The sequence below is a fragment of the Primulina huaijiensis genome, chromosome 16 (assembly GCF_012295235.1).
Source record: "Primulina huaijiensis isolate GDHJ02 chromosome 16, ASM1229523v2, whole genome shotgun sequence".
NCBI lineage: Eukaryota > Viridiplantae > Streptophyta > Magnoliopsida > Lamiales > Gesneriaceae > Primulina > Primulina huaijiensis.
The window spans coordinates 20,032,115-20,054,795 of NC_133321.1; the positions used below are offsets into that span (position 1 = coordinate 20,032,115).

At 32.9% G+C, this 22,681-nt stretch overlaps 3 protein-coding genes and 2 long non-coding RNA genes across 5 annotated transcripts; 3 read left to right on the plus strand and 2 right to left on the minus strand.

The window, feature by feature from the left end:
- The first annotated feature begins 4,733 nt into the window (after nt 1–4,733).
- On the plus strand, nt 4,734–6,669 carry LOC140960671 (uncharacterized). The gene is made up of 2 exons (XR_012172239.1): nt 4,734–5,505; nt 5,587–6,669. It is a non-coding gene; the product is annotated as an uncharacterized lncRNA (long non-coding RNA).
- On the minus strand, nt 6,394–8,732 carry LOC140960670 (ran-binding protein 1 homolog b-like). The gene is made up of 4 exons (XM_073418909.1): nt 8,496–8,732; nt 7,853–8,004; nt 7,498–7,623; nt 6,394–6,839 (listed from the first exon to the last, which is right to left on the minus strand). Exons 1-4 carry the CDS (start codon nt 8,669–8,671, stop codon nt 6,643–6,645), a joined length of 651 nt encoding a protein of 216 aa, XP_073275010.1. The 5' UTR covers nt 8,672–8,732; the 3' UTR covers nt 6,394–6,642.
- Nucleotides 8,733–9,847: 1,115 nt separating this feature from the next.
- LOC140961849 (uncharacterized) lies at nt 9,848–11,622 on the plus strand. The gene has a single exon (XM_073420591.1). It carries the CDS (start codon nt 10,345–10,347, stop codon nt 11,389–11,391), a length of 1,047 nt encoding a protein of 348 aa, XP_073276692.1. The 5' UTR covers nt 9,848–10,344; the 3' UTR covers nt 11,392–11,622.
- Nucleotides 11,623–13,002: 1,380 nt separating this feature from the next.
- Nucleotides 13,003–13,928, minus strand: LOC140960814 (uncharacterized). The gene is made up of 3 exons (XR_012172261.1): nt 13,740–13,928; nt 13,383–13,611; nt 13,003–13,301 (listed from the first exon to the last, which is right to left on the minus strand). It is a non-coding gene; the product is annotated as an uncharacterized lncRNA (long non-coding RNA).
- Nucleotides 13,929–20,143: 6,215 nt separating this feature from the next.
- LOC140961764 (protein BIG GRAIN 1-like A) lies at nt 20,144–21,516 on the plus strand. Its single transcript, XM_073420447.1, has one exon. It carries the CDS (start codon nt 20,280–20,282, stop codon nt 21,444–21,446), a length of 1,167 nt encoding a protein of 388 aa, XP_073276548.1. The 5' UTR covers nt 20,144–20,279; the 3' UTR covers nt 21,447–21,516.
- The last annotated feature ends 1,165 nt before the right edge of the window (nt 21,517–22,681 follow it).

A 22,681-nucleotide genomic window follows, 5' to 3' on the forward strand; every position in this document is an offset into this window, starting at 1 on the left:
CATTTAATTATTTTGTATACTTTCTCACAATTAATTTTTCAAGTACCAGATAACAATGCTGGTTCAAGATGAAAAGGAAATAGCTAGGGTGACGTTGTTCGAAGAGGTTGCTGAGACATTTATTGGTTGCTCTATCAAAAAATAATTGACATGCATACTAAGGTGAATTAAATTAAAATATTTATTTGAATAATATTATAATAATCCAACACATATTGCCAATAACTACAAATTTTATATTGCATAAAAAATTAATTTGGATCATTTAACAATACTTGATCAACCAAGAAAATAAGATCACAATTTTCTTTTCAAATTAGACAAGTCTGTCTCGACTAAAAATGGAATAACAACAATAATTGTGGATGGATTTGAGAAACCACAACTCAAGAGAAATACTGATAAGAAAACAAAGAACTGAAACATCAATGAAATACAAAATGTGAGTAAAGAACGAACGCAAAGGAAAGGACAAAACAAGTACAACATATAGATAAGAAGACAACAAACACTAAGAAAATGACAAAACCACATAAAAAGAAACAAAATTCATCATGTTTCAAAGGAGAAACCATAAAAATTCAAGATAATGAAAAAATAGATGATTTCATTAAAATGATGAGGAAACCTATACAAAACAGTCACATAGAGATACCCAAAACCGAAAATTAAATAAGAAAAAATTTGATAATATTTTTTTATATTATGAATTTTCAATAGAAAATGATTCTTTCGATTTCATTCAATATAAGTGTTTTATGTTCACTTACTTGTTACAACGTTTATCCACCACGTGCAACGCACGTGTTACTTGCTAGTATATAATAAAAATACAAAAGCAAAAGAAGAAAATAAAATAATATTCACGAGCTAGGTAGTTACAGGCCACACAATTACACTTTGCACAATATATTTTATTCAAGTTTCAGCTTATTTGCAATGGCTCGAGTTCAGAAAAAAAATTTTGAGCGCTGAAAAACTTTCAAACTCATTCCTTATTGCGCATAACTGGCTATCTCATCTTGGAATTAGCTGAAGAAATTCTAGAAAAGTCTTATTTACTCATTTTTTAAGTTTTTAATTATGATATAGACCTAACGATACTGGGGTAAAAGACAATATTTTCCAATTATGCATTGGCACAATTAGCCTCATTTTTATGTTTACATCATGAAACTCATGAATATGGGTATTTTCATAAAGTTGATTACTTGTTAGGGATGGATGATGGAAAAACAAATTATTTGTTTTACAACTTTTTCTCATTTTTTTTTTAATTTCGATTTTTACTCACATTTTTCTTAACTTAACAATACCAATAATTGCTTGTCCATCGGAGCGTTATAATTTCAATTAAAAATGTAACGTATTACTTAAGAATTAAAACATGGCTCAATCAATTAATCGAGAATTATTAAATTCTCTTCATTTTTTCAAATCTTCTTCTATGCCTGATTTGTGCAATTCCTAAAAAACTTCAACATCAATTGATAGAGAGTTACACGAGAATACCTCAAGTTCTGTATTGCATTTTGGTTCATTTCAATATCAGCTGAAATAAATTTTTATCTTCAGGCAACACTCATGCAAAATCATATAAATTTTGTGTTGCTCTCAATGTTTATTTCGGTCAACACGTACCATGGAACCTCTACAACATTATATTAGTCTAGTGAGGAGATAACATTTCAAAATATAAAACATATTTCTTTTAGTTAGTGGGAGAGATTATGATATATTCGGTATATTTAAAATTTCTTAAAAAAATTAAATTCTTTGAAATTGATTTATGGAACATCAATTTTGGGCTGATATACATCCATACTTGCATAAAAATATATTTGGAAAATAATTTTAAAAAAAATTGTAACAAAATATTAATAAATAGTCCCACAATTTTGGATCTTGAATATGAAACATTTTCAATTGCAGGATCACACTTGTGAGTTGGTTGATGTAATGGGTAGAAAAACATCAGCATCATATTCCAATAGATATTTCTTTATACTCTAGATTGCTTAGTTCAAATCCTTTTATATAATTATTTATGTATTATTCTGTTTATTTCATTTAATTAGTACTTAATATGATAGATCATTTTATTGAAAGTTCTTACCATTTATCTTCATACATCTTTTTCCAAACATTATGTTAATTGGCGTGAGGAGTGAATTAGAAACACGACAACTTTTTCAACGTCTTTAAAAAGTTTATTTAGCTTATCGATACAACCTATGCTTATATACTATAATAATTACCTAAACTTCATACAATTTAAAGATGAAATGAGAAAGAATAGCTCATAGAGTTCAAGAAAAATATATAAGAACTTATCGGTTCAGGAGCGTAGAGAATATATTGATAAAGTTTTGGAAAATCGGAAGAAAAGAAAAGTTGTTGATTTTCATCCTACCACATATCAAAAAACGCACAAACATAATTGTAATGAGTTGCTCGAAGCTTTAAGAGATCTAGGTATCTATCAAGACATTTGTTGTCAAATGTGAAATTTATAATATATTAAAGATATAATTTTTATTTATCATTTACCTTTTATTCTTTGTTTATTATTGTGATTAGATTTATCAACACATGAGTCGACATTGCTTCAGCGACATGAGGTACATCCAATGCATATTTGTTGTTATCGTGGTGCTAAGAAATTTCAATTTAAGCCTCCAAATTTTTGTTGCGATAATGGCAAGATAAAACTCGCAGTTACAAAGGTGTCAACTGATATGATCAATTTTTCACTGACTATGAATCAATAGAAGCTATGCAATTTCGGAAAAATGTGTGAGCTTACAATAGTATCTTCGCCTTCACTTCAGCGGGCGTTAAGATTGATGAAGAACTAGCTTCTTTGAGTTAAGGGGTTTACACTTTTAGAACCTTAAGCCAAATATTTCACAACCTTCCGTCTTTAGTGCCTAATGAAGACGGCTCATTTCCATTTATAATTATGAGATATTCAGAGTGAACTAAATAATAGAATGAATATAATGGATAACGCCCAGATTAATGAAAATACTATAAAAGTCTTGATGAAAGTCATGAGAAATAACTTTATCCGGAATTGTTCGGAGGATAAATGTTTTTGTTCTCTATTCGGTTTGCACTTCCATATATGCAATTTAGAATAATTGCACATTAAAATGAGCGAGTCAATTAGAGCATGGTATAATATAATCTATAAACAAAGACACGTGGTGATTACATAATAACAAGTCAAAAATTCACTTTTGACAAAAAAATCTTAGAAACACATTTTTTCATTACTAATATTTCACATTGGTCTTGTCAAACAGGTTGAACTCAGATTTTAAAAATCATAATCTCAATTATTTGTTGCTGGATACGAAAATGAAAGTTCCAAAGAAATCACCATCAGACAATTGATCAATGAACACAAAAATTTAATTGAGGTCAGAGAAAAAGTTTACAATTTTTCCTTTTATTGCACTAATTGTTTCTCCCAATTATCCAAAACACCAATTTTATTTTGTATATCAAATGCATCGATCTTATGTTTTAATGAACTAGAACGCGTACTAATTTTTCAATGGGTATATACTTGAAGTTGAAAATAGATCGACTTGGTACGAAGCTTGTAACAATTGTTCGAGGGTTGTTATTAAAACAAAAGATGCGACAACTTGTAGCAAATTCGTTCATATACTTGTCAAAGCACTGCCAATGTATAAAATCCGTAAGGAAATTTTTTTATTCATGAAAAATTAGCATAAATTTATATATTTTTTAATCATACTGCCACATGCACGGATATCGAGTGACGATAAATGCCGGAAAAGACAATGTGAAGGCAAGAATTACAATGTTTGAAAGTGTGACTATTGCTTTTGTCGGTTGTCCTGTTAAAGATTATATTAAGCCAGTCGACGAGGTTAATTCAAACCACATTACTACCAATTACATCTAAGGATTAAAACTCTAAAACTAAAATGTGTTTTGTTTTGTGCATAATGGAAGTACTTCACCATACTCGTCATCTGTGAATATCAAGCAAAAAAAACTTTGAACTCGTCATCAATTATTGCAATATGTTTTTTTTATTGTTTTTTATTTATGTCCTAAATTACAATTTATGTATTAATAAATGTTCGTTTATATATTTTTTAAACATTTATTATTTTGATTGACTGATTATATATCACCATCGCATTATCTTATACATAATTTTTTATTATATGATTTAAGTTAAAGTCTACTACGCATAATTATTTTGGGTAATAATCATCGAGATACCAATTACAATGCAAGTGCTATTTCCTAGTTTATAGACAAAAATGTCATGGTTATATGGTGCATCAGCCTGTTGAATTTCGTGTTGGATTGAATTATATGGCAAACTCAGTGGATTTAATTCATGTTCAAGTGTCCTGTACTAGTAACTTGCGTTGGAGTTTTCTTGTTAGCTTGATTGGTACTACTTGTCATGATAATGGACGACATTACACTGCGGTGAAAATTAAAAAGAGCTTACCTCATTGCGATGAGCCATTTGTTATGTGTTTACTTCAGCTCTTAGAAATTAAAGATGTAAAGTAGTCATCATGTATTCCTGTGTAAACTGAAGATAACTGTTGATTTGCAATCGTGTTATTGTTAATTTGCTAGTTTTGTACCTTTGTTCCTCGCTATCGTGGCAGCTATGGCTTTCTTATTTTGTGGCATTGGTGTACTAAATTATAATATATTATATATGTTTTGACAACATTTCGAGCATAACTTAGGTATGCTTGCTAAGTAGCAACTTGAAGCCATCCACTTTTTTATAACTTTGAAGAGTTCCTTGTGTTTTGTTGTCTCTTTGAAATATCCTTGTTAATTATTTGAACAGTTGGGATACTTCAACACCAGCAAGATATGGCTTAGGACCCTCACGAAAGGTGTTTCCCTCTTCTTGCATTTTCTTTGATTTGTTACTATTGTATTTGCCGGATACTTGTTGTAGATTATGTGCTTCATATTGATTATGCAAACCGGATATGTGGCCTCCATTACCATAATTTAGTTATTTTATGTGTAAACATGATTGTGATCTAATTGAACATCCCTCAGCACTAATATTAAATATGCAAATTTGATGGAACATCTGGCATACCGTTGTTACTGTCGAAGTACAGTACAATTTGATGAGTGTCTTGAGCTTTGGCCTCTGAATATTTTTATTCATTACATATTGTAAACCGCCTGAGCTGAATACTGAACATCTAAATTCTTACTCTGGTGGGATTCTAGAGGCTTCTTACGTCCCTGTTTATCTTAAAAAGTAGGTGCAGTACATCATTATCATGTTGCTTCGATAAAATATAGAGACCCACCCGTATTTTGGAGTTCATGTTTCTGCCAAAAGAGATAGATTGCTAATAGTATGTGAGAGTACATCATAACTTTTCATCATGTTCTCATTTAAGCTGTGAAATACTGCAGATCATACAAGGAGCACATTACCAAGTCGGCCATCGATTGATACCATTTTTGGTGAGGCATTTCTTAGAGACATTCAATTTGACTAAACTTTCTTAATTTAGAATCTAATTCAATGATACCTATATCTTCTAGGTGATTTTAAGGAAAGCCGAGTGAGAAAAGAAACAACAGAGGAATCTGACAGACGGATGTTCACATCAATGGATGATGTATCCATGACAATAAACCCCATGATTAAGAAATCGGAAAAACTTCTCAAACAATGGCGGCCTATGCCGGTATATTTGTAGGCTTCTCGCCCCAACTTCATGTTTCAGCATAGCTATATCATTCAAGTGTGCATACAGTATCAAATGCATCAACTTGTAGGACACGAACATGATTTTATGATTAGATAAATTGTGCAATAGGTATTGAGAGTGTTGTGTTAGACTGGCTCTGGCTGCCCAGGTTGGCATTTGAAAATTAAAATTGTTCTTTCTTGGGGCAGAAGTTTCTGGTTCATACATTTAGCGGACTTCTAATTATCCATCCTGGAAGATTGAATGTATAAACTTGGTGACTATAACAGGTGCTTGTGTTTTACTAAGTAGCCGGATTTATTTTTCTTATAATCAGGGCAATGAATTTATGTTGGGAATATCAATAAGATGTGTCTGAAGAAGACAACAAAAACTTTTGTTCAGATTAGCCAAAACATCCAACTAGAAGAACCTTTAGAGTCTTAAATCTTAATGCTTCAAGATAACGGAGGCCAATAAGTTATCAGCCTAAGCTGGCGTGGCCAACTAAATGAATCTGCCTCATCATTTGTTCCACGGTTTAAAGTTCAAGGTCTCAGAGGACTGCAAATCACTCGGGGGCAAAAACAAATATCAGTGAAGTTGCTCTGTCAAACTTGAGATGTGGATATAGAAATATTATAGGGTGATGCCCCGCTTAAAGCAATAGAAAATGGACTCATTCAGATGTAACCCAGACCCTGAACTCAAACCACACCAATTGACACCAATTAGAAATATACAAACGTACCAAGCCAAAAGTCTGCACACTCAATTAATTTGGTATCTGACATCTGATATTGGGTTTATTCAAATTAATAAAGCATGCCTCAAAGTTCAACCCCTGCTCGGTAAAAATCCAGATGAGAAAATCAAAGATCTCACTCCTTGTAGCCAAATTTTCTGGTTACTCATCGAGTTCTTTTTTCTCCTCCTCAGATAAAGGCGCTTTCTTGGCCCCTGGTTTCTTCTCTTCATTCTCTTTCGACTCAACACTCAATTTTTCAATAAGATTGGCTGCAGTGACGCCTTCTGCACTGTCTCCAACAGCTTCTCCCTGAGATTTTGTGATTTCTTCAATTTTTTCCTTGAATGATTTGCAATCTGAAATAATCATGAATTGGTCAGGGTATGAAAAACTAAAACAGAACTAGCAGCACTGGACAACAAAAATACTGATGAAAGCCTAGTACTTATTGCCCAGAGGCAATGCTTGATTCGAATTAGCAGCAGACGATTACACAATGATGGGGACAATTAAAATCAAAGAATAAGGTTCAACAACCTTGGGGAACGCGAGTTTGGTAAAAAAAAAAGAGGCAATTGTATGCCTTACTATAAGCAATATTTATACACGGAACAACCATTAAAATTGTGGAAAAATAAACTGCCACAAGTAAACAGAAAATATATCCGATGGAATCTTAACAATTCACAGGAATAGGGATCTGGAAAAGGTTGCAAAGTTTAGTTGAAGATGCCAAAAGATAGTGGCAATTTCATTGCTGAAAATGAACATTTCCAACCATAAGATTAGCCCAATACCACCATAGACAATTAAATAGCTAGTATTTGAGACTTGAGTATTAAACATCACACCGATAAACAGGAAATAATTGAATATAGCCTCTATCAGTAATTAAAGTGAAACCTACTAAGAAGATTCGCTACCCCTGCAAAACTCATGCCCTGCACCAGGCTTGGACTTGCAAGTTTGAAAACCGCAATAAAGCATGTTATAGGTAAAGTAAAATTATCTCACTCTCCACAGATGCAAAACGAATGCAGAAAGTTTCCTCCTTTAGCTCTCCATCGGCAAAATCAGCAGCATGCCATACACATGACTTGTCATTCCCTTGATGCTCTTGCACCGACAATGAGGGCAGCACTGTAATTACAAAGGTAAACCTAAGACTTAGGTATACGCACCACCTTATTAATCAGATATCACGCTTCTTTAAAAAATAAAGACATGAACAGTTGCACAAATTATATAAATTTGGAAATATCACTTTTAACACCACCGACATGGATATGAGAAGTATATATCCCGTCGTATAAACATAAAGCCATACAGTTCAACTAGATAAACAAATGTAAGTATATGATTAGCTAACCAAGATGGTTGGCGCAGATCTTTAGAGTCTTGTTCTGCCTCATGACAAGCCTAATTTTACTAGTCTCCTGGTGCTTTAGAAGCTTCACACCGCCGACTCCCCTCTCCTTCCATTGGTTGCCCTCCTTGTCAAATCTATACAATTTTGCTTTCCTACCAACATAAAAGATTTGATATTAAAAACAATAACAATTATAATGATTCCACTGCAGTCAATTAGTTATTCAATAAATTTTCCACAAAACATGAAATAAAGGAAATGCCAGCATGTTTATAACCACTAGTGAGTGCAGCAAAGCTCCTAACAAATAGAACTTCATCTAACTATAAATTTATCAATCACAACTAGTTTGGCTGCCACAGATCGATGATCACACAAAATCACTACTGTACAGAGGAAAGAACACCAAAAAAATAGAAAATAAGCCTTAATCTAATGAATCGGAGCGTTCAGCGGCCAAAAATAGTTTCCGGCAGAAACAAAAAAAAAATGATTTGAAATTTCATACCATTGTATCAATCGATTCAAAAACCTACATCTTAGCATCCATCACCTAAAATCCAAGCAACCTTAAGCAATCTACACAAAAACCAAAAAAAAAAACTTAAAAATTCACTTGAAATGGTAGTAGTAGATCACTCACAAGTCAAGAAGAACATCTTCATTCTCTTCACCGGTGGTGACGGAGACTTCTTGAAGTCTGACGATGGGGGCAACATGAGCTCCAGTATCTTCATCTTCGGCGGACGGCTTGGAGTCTTCGTCGTCGTCCTCCTCGGATTTTCTGAAAGTCGTGGGTTCTGAGGTGCTGCTCGCCATTTTTCAGTTCAGATCCGCAGTAGGGTTTTGGATGAGGTCATGCTTTTGGGCTTCTCTATTTATAGTGGACTGGACTTGTTTGGGAATTTGATACAACAATTGTGTCATATTATTTTTTTAAATACATTAAAAAATCAAATCGAAAACAATTCAAGAACACTTTTTGGTTTGTATACCCTCTTATGTCTCGATTTCCCATTAATGTAAATGAGAAATTAATTAAGTTTTTTTTATATATAAATATTAGATTGAATCAAAAGAATATATATGTATATATATAATAAATCAATTCACTCGCCCATTCAATTGTCGTGTGATTGTGTGTGGTACCTCAATCGAAGCGAGAAATCAATTCTCTATTTAAAATTTTATTTTTTCCTATATATATATATATATAAGATTATTTGGATTTTATTTTTTTTTAATTTTTTATTAGTATAAAGTTTATTTTTATTTATGTTTTTTCTAAAGAATATTTTATGTTATTGTTAATGGAACTGATATGTATTATGATGATGTTTGTTGTATCGAACACTGTTTGTTTTGGATATATTACATGACCTGTCATGAGATATAATAGAGGTGAAAGACTATAAATGTCTAGTTAAATAAGTCTTTATAGTTGATAGCGGATAGATACAATATAGTTTATTGTCGTATTTGAGTTATCTATCGTGTAATGATTATACTGTATTTGATACAATGATGTAAACAGTGTGTTGATTATATTACTTTGGTCGTATATGCATTATATTATTATGTAGTCGACTGAACATTTTTATGCATGTTACATCATATGTTATATGATTACATGATAAGGTTTGGGGCGTCACACGTTTTAATTATCAAACCGATTAAAAATAAGTCAAAATTTGTCAAAAACCAGTTGTACTGGTTCGGTCTGACTGGTTCACTCCATTTTTAAATTTTTTTAAAATTTTTGTTTTTTCTTTTATTCTTNTTTAAAATATATTATTTAAGTATATTATATTATTATTTTGAACAATATAACAATTTATTGATTTATAGTCCGACTGAACCGATTTACAAGTTGAACCGTTTTTTTAACACCGGCCGGTAGGAATGTATTGCATTGCAGGAGAGAGATGAGAAATTCTCGAAGTCTCTACCGACACGTGTCCGTCTTTCTCTGATCCGCAAAACCCTCGCCCAAATCCATTAGGGATTAATAACACGCACACACTCACTGCGCCAACCTTTTCACTTTTTCAGCTACATGTTAAGAAATCTCCACTGCTTCTCTTGAATCAGATCTTCTTGTTTTAATCCAGATGATCTGCTGGGATTTCCTGGTGAGGATATGCTGGATTTTTTTTGTGCTTACTCACTTTCGGTCCCTTATCTGTTTGCGTAAGCGCAAAAAGTAGTTTGTTTTGCTATATAATATTACATTCGTCGCTAAGATTGAGTTGGTTCTAGTGTAATTTGAGCTCGACCCTTTTTAATATTCTATAAATAACGACCAGGGTTCGTTTTGTTTGGTGTTTTTGCGAGTTTCTAGATTGTTTTCTCGTTTTTTGTGTGTTAATAAATAGATAAATTTGGGATTTTGTTATGCTAGAAGCTAAGATTTAGTGTTTTTCTTTTTGGGGAAAGTTTGAGTGTGTTTGAGCGAAGGAGTTGTTCTTATAAAGAAACTAAAAGTGGCGAAGATGAGTTTAAGTGCTGCGGAAGATGATCCTGCAACGGAAATCCATCTTCCTGCTGATATAGATTGGGAGATGCTTGATAAATCCAAGTTTTTCTTCCTTGGGGCTGCTTTATTTTCTGGTGTTTCGGGCACTCTTTATCCTATCGTTATGTTGAAAACACGGCAGCAAGTGATGTTGAATGAGATGTCTTGTTTCAAAATGGCGGGTTCCATCATGAGGAGCGAGGGGTTCAGGGGATTTTATCGGGGTTTTGGGACTTCTATAATGGGAACTATCCCTGCACGAGCCCTGTATATGGGTGCGCTTGAAGTGACTAAGAGTAATGTCGGGTACATAGCAAGCAGTCGATTTGGATTTTCTGATGCCTCGGCCTCGGCTATTGCTAATGCTGCTGCAGGCCTAACGGCTGCAATGGCTGCACAATTAGTTTGGACACCAGTTGATGTTGTGAGCCAGAGACTAATGGTTCAAGGAGGAGGTAGTTGTAACACAAATTCCTGCATGGTGGGCTTGAAAAAATACAGCGGTGGGATCGATGCGTTTAGTAAGATCATACATATGGATGGAGCAAGGGGGTTATATAGGGGATTTGGGATATCTATATTGACTTATGCACCCTCCAATGCAGTGTGGTGGGCGTCTTACTCTATAGCACATAGGACGATCTGGGGTGGTGTCAGTTGTTATATCTGTAAGAAAGATGAGAACGACAATGGTGGAAGTGGTTATAGGCCGGATGGAAAAACTGTAGTGGCAGTTCAGGGCCTGAGTGCTGCAATGGCAAGTGGAGTGTCGGCATTGGTGACAATGCCACTCGATACGATCAAGACACGGTTGCAGGTTCTGGACAGCGAAGAAAGTGTGCGTAGTAGGTCACCAACAATTTTACAAACCGTGAAGAAGTTACTGAGGGAAGGTGGATTAGGTGCTTGTTACAGAGGGTTGGGACCTAGATGGGCATCTATGTCAATGTCTGCCACGACCATGATCACGACCTATGAGTTTCTTAAGCGGCTTTCAACCAAAACTCAAGAGAACTTTGCTTAGTGAGTTTTAAGTGCAATGAAGCTTTGGGAGAGGAAGAGAAAGAAAGGGGTAAGGAAATGTTTTGTGTATTTTCGACCCCTGGTTTTAGTTACTTTATCTTCCTAATAGCATCTTCAATGTAAATTCTGTAAAAAATGTAGAAATGCATGGTAATTTCTTTATGCCTCTTATCATCACACACATTCTGCTATCATCGGGATTTGTAATAAATTTGTTCTCGTGGTTAAGAAATTTTAGTTTTCTAGGGTTTGAGATGTCGATGTGGTTTACTCTCACTTTATGACACTCTTTTTGTTAGTGGAACGTATATGATATAAATCCATTATCAAGATTTTTCATGAATATCTTTTTGAGTCCATGATGTAATTATTGTTACATTATTGAGTGGGATTTAGGGTGTCACACTGATAATTTATGTGCGATCGAACATAGATTTTCTAAAATACCACATTCTTGCTTTCGCTCCATGCAGTCATTTTATTTACATTTAATACACATACAAATGTAAACTGACGTTTGATTGAATGACAATTAAGAATTAAACCTCGAAAATTTGAAGGAGATGAGGGAATTAATTGTATAATTTTGATTTGGTTACAATGCTAACAGAAAAATAATCTGAATTTCTTATTTAAAATTCAAAGTTTAAGATATATGTATGAAAAATTAAAAGATAAATCAGTTATAATAAAATAAAATAGTTTGGTATTACGTACATGTGCATATGCATGTGCCGATATTGCAAGATAATTGGCCATTTTTTAGTTAGTTCCCGCGAGACATGTCTGTAAGTGACTCGGAGAGTCAATCTCTCTTCATATACAACTCTTCCTACACGGAAGAGTGCATTCATCAGATGATCAACTCAAGGCCTGAATCAGTGGTGAAGAGAGCCCAAGTATCGCCACTTTTACTTTCTTTGTCAATCAATCATTGTTATGTCTTTGAGCCGTATGTGGGAAAAGTTCTTCAGAACTTAGATTAATTAAACAAAACTAAACGCACCTACTATTTGAGATACATAACTTATTAAGTTCGACTTAAAGGCCAAAAAACTTAAGCTAGGGGCCGTTGCCATCTCTTTTCTCATACACCAAATACGAGACATTATACGATCATATGGATTAGTTTTTTCGACTTATAGTCCTTCTGAAACCAAGATCTTAAATTTAGGATGCGATCTCGAGTTTGACACTCAATTCTAACAAATATTTTCTCAACTAGAAAAGAGGAAGAAGAAGATAGATTGTAGGAAATTTTATTGAGAATGTAAGACAGATATAAGGGGTATATCTACACTGATCGAATCCAAATAACTTGTTTATTCCACATAAAAAGAAAAAATGTAGAGAAACGTCACGAATGTTTCAAAGTTTCAGGCGGTGCTAGTTAGGAGGCCGAAGAGTCGGAGCCCCAAGTTCCCTTGGAGTCTGATTAGGCCACGACATAAGATGAAGCTGAACGGTTTCAGCGTTTTCCATCGCCAAAACTAATGTTTGCTTGATTTCGGCATTGTCACAACAGTGTGTAAAGACTCTAAATCAACTGTTGAAGGCATCAAGCTCTTCCCTTGTAGCCTTGAAATCACGAGCAAGTGATTTGTGTTGCTCATTCTGCTGCTGTCCCATTCGCTACAGAGGAAATGCAGACGAATCCTTGCTATACATACATTTGTTAATCACATTCAAATAATAAAGAACATTTCACGAGGTTCAAGACGTATCAACCTACTCAGTTCGTCTCATGTCCATTCCGAATCGGGTTTCTCCAGGTTCTGGGATTTGTACAAGTGAAACCTCTGACACACCAGGGAGAAACCAGAGTCGGATACCTTGCACTATGTTTAATGTGGTATTGATAATTTGTTGTCTGCTGCGAGTCAACTCCGTGCCTTTCACCTGATTGTTCTCCTTTTAAAAAGAGTATTTAAACAAACTTAGAGCCGATAGTAATGTAAAGATTTGAAGAGTACAAAGAAAAATGATACATACCGAAGTGATGATTTGTTCGGTTTGGACGTTCAAGAAAATTAGAGGGATCCCGGAAGACACCGCAGCAGAAAACCAGGCCATGGCCCTGACCGTGGATGCTTTGGTTCCGCATTCACGTCTGTAGACCTTAGATCAGGCAGATATATTCCCACCTTCGATTTCCAGTCGTATCTCATCCCCGTCCAGTGAAATCCTTTGAAGTCCAAATTCACCACTCTTCTGCTCATCTCTGTGGCATCAACATATGACAATTCCATCAACATTGTCATTTGGATCAAAACTTTGGTGTTCTTTGTAGACTTCAAAAATCTAAACTCGTACAGAAATGCGGAGAGGAAAAAAACAGAAAGAATCTACCTTGGAGTTCAAAACACTTCTCATAAGTCATGCCTGCAAGAACCGCGATGTGTCTTTCATCAGAAGCTGCTCTGACGGTAAACTTCTTCCGCAGTTTTACATTTCGATCCTGCACAACATATGCCTGTAGTTTCAACGTTTTTTCTCCCCGTCTCACCTTTAACCACACGTATTTGCCCCCTCGGTTTATTCTACGAGCTTATTTTTGCTGATAGGAATTATTCATCGGCACAATCTTCTGCTACGCCATCAACTTGACGTGGACAAATAATAAAAGACCAGGTATTTTGTGAGACGGTCTCACGAATCTTTAGTTCAACCCTTTCGATATTCAAAATAAAAAGTAATACTCTTAGCATAAAAAGTAATAATTTTTCATGGATGACCCAAATAAGATATTCGTCTCACAAAATACGATCCGTGAGATCGTCTCATATGCCATAATTAAAATTCGTGTTCACTGCTTCCTATTTGAGAAATATGCGCCAATAACTTTTGTCAAATAATTCCCTTGTCAAAATTGAAAAATCAACCCAAATCTCTGCTTCCATCAATCAAAATATCAGGTCAAACGACCAACACTTTTAGGTTTGCTTGATATGTTCCTAAAGTTTGTTTCGGCCCTTTCCTTAAAGAAGATATCGATGTTGCCAGGCATTTTGACTCCATTGAATTAAGACCTTATCCATTAGACTTTACAAAATGTAAATTTCCCAGAAAGTGAAAGTAAACATGTTTTGATTCACTAAATATTCATCAAATCCCTCAAAAATTTGATTAGAGGTCAGTTGAAAAGCAAAGGGTCACACCCTCGAGACCGAGCCGTTTTCGACATCAGCGTTGTTTAACAATCACACAACTAAAACAATAAGTCTCGCAGCGCAACATAAACCAAACCAATTTATTTCATAAATAACTTGTTTTTACAATGAATATTTCCAAAAACAAAATAGAATTAAGAAAATGTTTTACAGCTTGAACAATAAATAATGATAATAAAATTAAACTAAATCCGAAATCTTGAATTATTCTTTACCATCAGCCCCATATATAAAACATATTTTGTCCATCTTTCTCTATTTGTTCTTCGTTATTATCTGGAGAAAGAAAGTGAGTTGTAACTATTTGGAAAAACACTGAACAATAAGAACGATTGATGCACAATATATATGCGTACATAATTTTCGAATACCAAGGCAAGACATATCATAACAAATCAAAAATGTATAACACTAATATTTCATCTTATTTTTCATAGTTTACTTATCAGTATCTAATTCTTAATGCTCTAGGGTTCTCATATCAAACTTAAATTATAACAATGATAATAATTCTTTCATATACAAAATATAGAACAAGGAACCCTGCGCGATTGGATTTTTCAAAACATATATATGCCTAATTTTAAAACAGTAAGCTCATTTACAAACACAATTGTGCAAAATTTTATATATGTAAGCTCACTTACAAATTATTTTTCAAAAACATGTCTCGAAATCTTGTGCTTCTTCTTGAGAGAAATTCTGCAGCGTTTTGTTTAAACTCTTGTAACGTTTTTCGTAATTATGAGTGAAATAAGTGGTGCAAATTTCGAATAGCAAGACTTGATCTACTTGTCTTGTAAATATTTTATCTTGAAATATACATCATGATGGATGCAAATTCAGGTCAAGAAATCGAACATGCCCAAAAAACTTTCAGCCCACATTTTCTCCACATGTATTGGCAAGACTTTGTTCAAGCTCGTGTATCTGTGTCAAAACACGTGCCCTTCCGCATGCATTATTTGAATTTAAACTTGCCTCTTGATACTAGCTAGCTAGCTCCATTTTCCGAAAATTATAAAAGTCTGAAAAAAACTTGACACTGACATAAGATGAAATGGAGGATGCACCTTCTTGTGAGGCCACCTTAATTAGCAAGCCTTCATTGGTACGTAATAATCTAAAAATCACGGGCAACAAATCCTTGTGCACCCATCGTTGAATTACTAGTTATGATCGAAAAAAGCTAGATTAGTTTTTTAAGCTGGTAGAGAAATTTAATTGGTGGACTCAACTTTTGCAGTCACTGAGTAGAACAGATATAGATAAAGATTAACGTTTTGGTATTAAGAATTTAATCGAAGTCATTTTCTGTCAATGTCTATTAGTCTAATGGGGTATATATGAGCACGTGATGACATGAATTGGGACCTCGAAGTGCACGTGGAATAAAGTGACAGCCTACTGCTAAACGCAAACAACTTTGCCTGTCAGACTATGACAATATATCTATTTTGCATATTACTGCGCCTGAGCCTAAATATGTCGGTATATAATACGTAAGCTAAAGCAGATTTGCAATAACTTGTCATTTGGATCTGCACGTGTCCCCCTTGTCTTAATTACTGGCTAGTACGTAGTATTTTTTTCCTCTTGTTTCATAGTAAATAACAGATATTTTTCAGTTATTCCCACTGCTGATTGGACCCGTTCTTGTCTCACATGCACCAAATTACATGGAGTACTGTTTTAAGTATCCTAGCTAGCTAGCATACATACAGCTAGCAATATGTATGTATGGTTTGTATAGATAGCCAAGGGAAGATGCATGGGAATCATAAACATTCAACAATCTTAAATATTGGACAGACAAGAATTCTGCACGGAAAGTGATGCATCTTAGGAAATCAACCTCTTATGTCTGAAATTGAATTAATAATAATCAAACGAGCATGTGAACTTGACTAGGTTTATGGGGGGCAGAGATCCTTATCCTATGCGCATGACATACTGACACATTAACTAATTAATGTCCAAGACATATATGGTTTCTCCATATTTCTCTCACCGGACTGCATGACAGACTTTCTCATAAAAAAATATAAATAATATTATATATTATTTGTTTGGCAAAGCAGATTTCTAACTGGTCATAGCAGCTTAGGACCTCCGCAATAGTGAATTGTTATAACACTCACCAATTCATCAAAAATCGTGGAGTTCATTGTTACATACTTATTATAACAACATATCTCTTTCACTCACATTCCTTTTAACATTAACACTCAGTATTTATGGGTCTCACAGTCCACTCAATCATCTTAAATTTTTTTTTAAATACACATGTTTTACAATATTTAAATCATTTTCTAGATGTTCCAACAGTTATTTTACAATGACAATTTTGCAAAGATGATAATAATTGAAAATCACATTAATCGAAATGAGAAATACAATAATTAAAAATTACAATCACTCGAAAATACAATAATACTAAAAAATGAACTTTTGGTAAATAGTTTAGATATTGCGTTGAATCGATATACCTTCTTTTGGATTGTATTGTGCCAATGTGACCGTATAACATTTGCACTTCTGGTGTTTGAACCTAGAGGACGATTCTCATTGTAGTAGCTTGCAACACGTCCCCCAAAAACATCCGTCTTTTGATCATTGTCGATTATTGGATCATCGCTGATAGTGACAAAATTTCTCGCTAAGACCTCATCTTCAACCTTTGTCCAACTCGAACGTTTTCTTGAACTCTCAACGTTTGAATCCGCTTTTTTTAAATTGACCACCTCAATTAGAGATTCACGATCGGAAAGTTGCGTCTCCAGGACAAAAGTCGGAGTTGCAGGTTCATTTAATATCGGAGATGTGAAAGGCATAACAGTTGTGTGCTGGGTACTATAGCCATGAACAACCGACGATGTGAAATACGGATGACTCATATTTTGTTAATATTCGGCTGGAAGCGGTTGATATGGACCTCGAGGGGCATAATTATGATGATTCATAGAATTCCCAAAACCTTGGAAATTTTGAAGATTTTGTGTAGGAAACGACATATTTGGAAATGAATGTGGGTATTGATAATTTGGTGGGATTTGTGGATTTTGGGAAGATGAATATTCTTGCGGGTTGTTCATAGAATTCAAGAAATTTGTAAAAAATGCCTTATTATTTTCATGCATTTCGGATAGAAAATATGATTGTTGGAACTTAAAAAAATAGATGGGTAGAATGTTAGAGAGTAGAATTGAAGAGTGTAGTGACTTGGAATGAAAATATGTGTACACATTGGTGGATATTTATAGAAAAGATTTCAAATTAGCCGTTAAATTTTTTTTAAGATTTTTAATAATTTAATTCGAATTTAATTTACAAAATTGAAAATAATAAAAAAAAATAAAAAAACCGTTATAAAAAAATTAAACAAAATAATAAAAAAGTATTAAAAAAAGTAAAAAAAAATATTAAAAAAGTTAAAAAAATAATAAAAAATGGGAAGAGTTGAATGAATGCCCCTCTCTCTCCTGTGAGTGAGCATTATAATGTCAACTCACAATGGAGAGGGGGTGTTAAATGAGTATTATAATGTCCATTTAACACCACAATGTGGGTGCTCTTATTGGTACTATATCCTTCATCTGAAGTAGTTCTTCTCGCATTTCAACATCTAATCATTCCTTTGTGTGTGTGTATATATATATATTTAAAAAATCACATTATATTTTAAAAAATCACATTATATATTGATGATCGATCTAAAAAAAATTAATTTTTCATCACATTATATATTGGGATAGGTTTCAATTGTAGAATGGACAAAATCTACTTTTGAGCAAAACACATTTCAATTTTAGGTCTAGTCAGACGTGACAACCTAATAAAACACTCATATCTTGTTATTGTTATGTATATTAATATTTCACACGTATGATGCACAATATGTTAATTTATGTAATTAATAATTAAAATGAAAAAATATCATTGTTTGAATAATTATTAAAACTATTGAAATAATATAAAAAAATATATTAAAATCTTAAATAGTATTATAAAAATATATGTCATTTGAGATAATGCTCAAATAAAGATAATAATATTATGTTGTTACATTCGATTTCTTTAATAAAATAATAAAAAAGATATTTAAAAAAATATATTATTTTGTTTATCAAAATTTAAACAATAAATAAATATTTTTCAAAAAATTTATTAGATGAATTTTTTGATCAACTTTTTAAATTATTTTTAGGATATATTAAAAATATTTATATCAATTAATAAAGTCATAATTAAGATTAATAATAATAATATCAATTTACAGAAAATCAATATATTTAAAAAATTCACAACGACATTATTTAAAAAGTTGGAAAAAATAATATTATGCAAAAAAATTATATTTTATTTAATATAATAGAGTTGTGAGAATTAAATTTATTGAGCTCGAGTTTAATGGTATTTGGTTCATAAGTTTGGAAGCTCGAGCTCGTTTGTGTGGCTCAAGTTCGTCTAGTTTATTGTGCCGTGAATTTAGCAACATGCATTGTTTACTTGTTGTATCACATTGAAGTTTTAGTAAATAAATGACATGTGAATGCTATAAAATAAGAAACTCGCCATGCAATTTTCTATATATTAGTTAAATTTTTGGCTAAGAATGCTCAAATAGCTAGAAAACGAGCTCAATGAGTATTTAAAAGAAGTAAATTTTATTTTTGAGTCAGACTTGTTAAATATAATAAATGAGTTATTAAAAGAAGTAAATTTCATTTTAATCCTTAATTTCATTAAAACAATATATATTTGGCATTGATTGCCAATATTCTAGTAAATTTCTTCGAAGGATTTAAATATTTTAGGTAATTAAGTCGACACCGACCATAATTTTGTCTCAATATTGTAATCAATCACGGTAGATTTTTTTACTTTTTCGTTATATAAAATGGTCGATTTAGAAACTGTCTAAAACAATGGAAATCATCAACTATAATTTTTTTTATTTATTTATTACATATGGTATAATCGATACTTTATCGTATGTCAAATAAATATTTATATATTGAAATTGTTATATTTTATATAATATTTTCCGTTACAAAAAGAATGACCTTTTAAGTTCTCAAGCTAGCCGTAACAGTGATGGATGTCTTTTAAATTATTTGAATAAACTCTGTCCAAAGTAGTAGACGAAGAAGATTCTCAAATGCCAAGTATTTCAGATTTTACTGATCTTGTTACGTATAATATATATAGATTAGTAGGATATAACTAAGGTTAAGTAAATATTTTTGTAATAATATTTATAAAATAACATAACCATTTATAAGCTTGAGAAGTTCTCCGATGGGTATCAATTGAGAATTATAAAATATATATACTGTCCTCAAATTCAAATTATATATGGGCATGGCATGGTCGTCAATTTAATGTATTATTTTTTTTTAACGACCTTTTATATTTAGCAAAAAAAAATAATACATTTAACGACCTTTTATATTTCTTGCTAAATAATGGATTTTGAGATAAAAATCATTTAATTATGTTTGACCGTACAGAAAAATGCCAAATTAGATTAGGAGATATGTCCTTTATAAATACACTCTCTACCTATTCCTATCCCTTCATCAAAGCCAAGCTAGCTCTTTCTCGTTTCTCGCTCTCTTTGATAGCAGATCTTTTCTCTCCCTTCTGATTTTTTTATTATTTGTTTTTCAGGAACCCTTTGGCTTGGAAATCAATAATCCGGATCCGGATTCATAAAATGTACAGCCGAGAAAAATCAAGAAAAAATCACCGCGACGAACTATCTTTTTCCTCCACCCTTCTTGATGAAATCTACCGGTCCCTTAATGCAAATGCTGATAATACCGAGGACTCGAATTTTTTTTACAGAGATAACAAATTGGTAAAAGGTCAGGTGAATTTCAGTGGGAATGGTAATTATTGCCGCAGCCGCCGTGCAGAAGATGAAGAGATGGCTAGTTTCAGAAGGGCTTGTTTTGTTGAAAAATGGATGCTAAAAGAAGAAAATGATAATCTTTTGGTGAGAAGGGGTTCATTAGTGGCAGAATCTGAAAACAAGTCATTCCAAGACAAAGATTTGTTTTATTTCAGTTCAAATTCGATTTCTTCAGACAGTTCTGGTGCCCTTTCCTCTTCACCGGACGCTGACTTCTTCAGTTCCTCGACGAAGTCGAGAGTTTCTTGTTTTTCATCGGTCGAGAGGCCAAAACCTGTCCGAGTCGGAGGGAAAGACAGACAAGATGAGTTGGATGATTACAAAATGGGGGACGAAAATTTGTTTAAATCCAAGTCAAGAGCTCTGAAGATTTACGCGAGTTTGAGAAAAATGAAGCAGCCCATCTCGCCTGGCGGGAAGCTAACAAGTTTTATCAACTCTGTTTTCAATCATGCTAACGAAAAGAAGTTGAAAAATGCTGATTCAAGCAAAGGGAATCAAGTAGGAGATTTGAAATCGGTGGGATCATCGTCAAATTGTTCTTCGGCATCTAGGCCGTGTTTGAGCAAGAAGTCGCCAAAATCAAGGGAGAAGACGAGGAATGGTATTCAAAGAAGGGTCAGATTTGATCCTGTGAGCGTCATTTTGAATGGAGAATCAAGGCCTAAGAGCATAATTGGTGGGGATTGTAAAGGATTTGGAAGACATTCATCGGTAATTACAAATCAATTATTGGATGACTTGAAATTGAGGCGGATAAGAGTGAAGAATAGGACAGTTGAAGAGGATGATAAAAATGATAAGAAGAGCGATGATATGTCGTATGGTTTCAGGAAAAAATGGGAAGAAGAAGATGATGAGGATTCAATGAGTGATTCGAGTTCGGATTTGTTCGAGCTGGATCACTTGTCGTCGTTTGGACACAGTAGACTTCCCATGTACGAAACGATGAAACATTTTGTTATCTAGTCATGAGTTGTTTTTGTAATTTGGTTGTGTTTGCTGTATGTATGTATAAATTAAAAGTGGAATAGATAGAGGACTGGTGTGAGTGTGACAGACTGATAAAAAAAAAGAGAGGAGAATTAAGAAAGTTGATGCAAAAACATCCATCATGTTGTCACTTTTAAACAATAATTAAATATATTATGAAATCACTTAAATACTTGGTGTAATATAAATACCTCGTTGTTTAATAATCATAATATTTATCGGCTCTATTTACAAAAATACACCATTTTTATTTAATAAAAATATCATAAGAAATTGTTGGTTTATCATCTACAACTATCGATCACAACCTAATAAAAATATTTCTTTATCATAATATATAATTTTGAATTATTTTTTAAAATATCATAACATAAGATTTTTTTGCACAAAAATTATTTATCAAAAAATATTTTTAACATGTAGACATGAATTGCGTTGCTAGAATCATTGTGTTCAGAACTAGACCAGTCGATTCGGTTTATTCGAACTAGTCACAGTGCTCCTATCCGATCTCTTGACCAGTTATTTTAAAATAGATCGACATATCCAATTATGAAAACATTGTGTAAAACCACTAAATATATATATCTTTCTATCTTCTATTAATTTTTTTTTTGACAGCAAAACTTGTAATTTTATTGCGATAGATCAATTGTTACAAGATTTATTAAGTACGAGGGAAACTCACCATTCATCCACACAAAAGAGGAATGGTAGTAAGAAGAAAAAAGAGCAATGTTATGAGCTACATTATTAGTCAATCTATTCTCATGAATAAAATCTGCAACTACGGGTTTTTTTTTATAAGGTCTATGACTTCTGAAATACGTAGATCCGCATAACCAATGTCTTTTTTAAAGTTCGTGACTGGTTGCACTGCCACTATTTTTTCCCCAATCATTACCATACTGCCAATACCAATTTTTATATTGTCCCAATCGTATTATCTATAAGCAAGCATGCAACACTTACACCACCAGTATAATATATATTATATTAAAATTGAGGAATAAGAGACAAAAATATAAGTTGGTGTAGTTTTATTACTTTTAAAATAAAACTTATTTATTTTGGTAATTATCATTTGACAATTGCCCTTTGGCAATCTAAGTGATTATCATTTTAACGCTTTAACTACTTTACTATATATACAAATCGGGAAAAATAATAATAAAATATAAAACGATGGTTTGGGTGTGGGTTTGGTCAAG

Bases quoted from the DNA above. Each gene is read 5' to 3' on its own strand.
- LOC140960670 (XM_073418909.1), bottom strand. From the start codon at position 8,671: ATGGCGAGCAGCACCTCAGAACCCACGACTTTCAGAAAATCCGAGGAG. The intron at 8,005-8,495 runs GTGAGTGATCTA...TTATGTTGGTAG, and splicing joins GAAGATGTTCTTCTTGACTT to GAAAGCAAAATTGTATAGAT. The intron at 7,624-7,852 runs GTTAGCTAATCA...TTGTAATTACAG, and splicing joins GATCTGCGCCAACCATCTTG to TGCTGCCCTCATTGTCGGTG.
- LOC140961849 (XM_073420591.1), top strand. From the start codon at position 10,345: ATGAGTTTAAGTGCTGCGGAAGATGATCCTGCAACGGAAATCCATCTT.
- LOC140961764 (XM_073420447.1), top strand. From the start codon at position 20,280: ATGTACAGCCGAGAAAAATCAAGAAAAAATCACCGCGACGAACTATCT.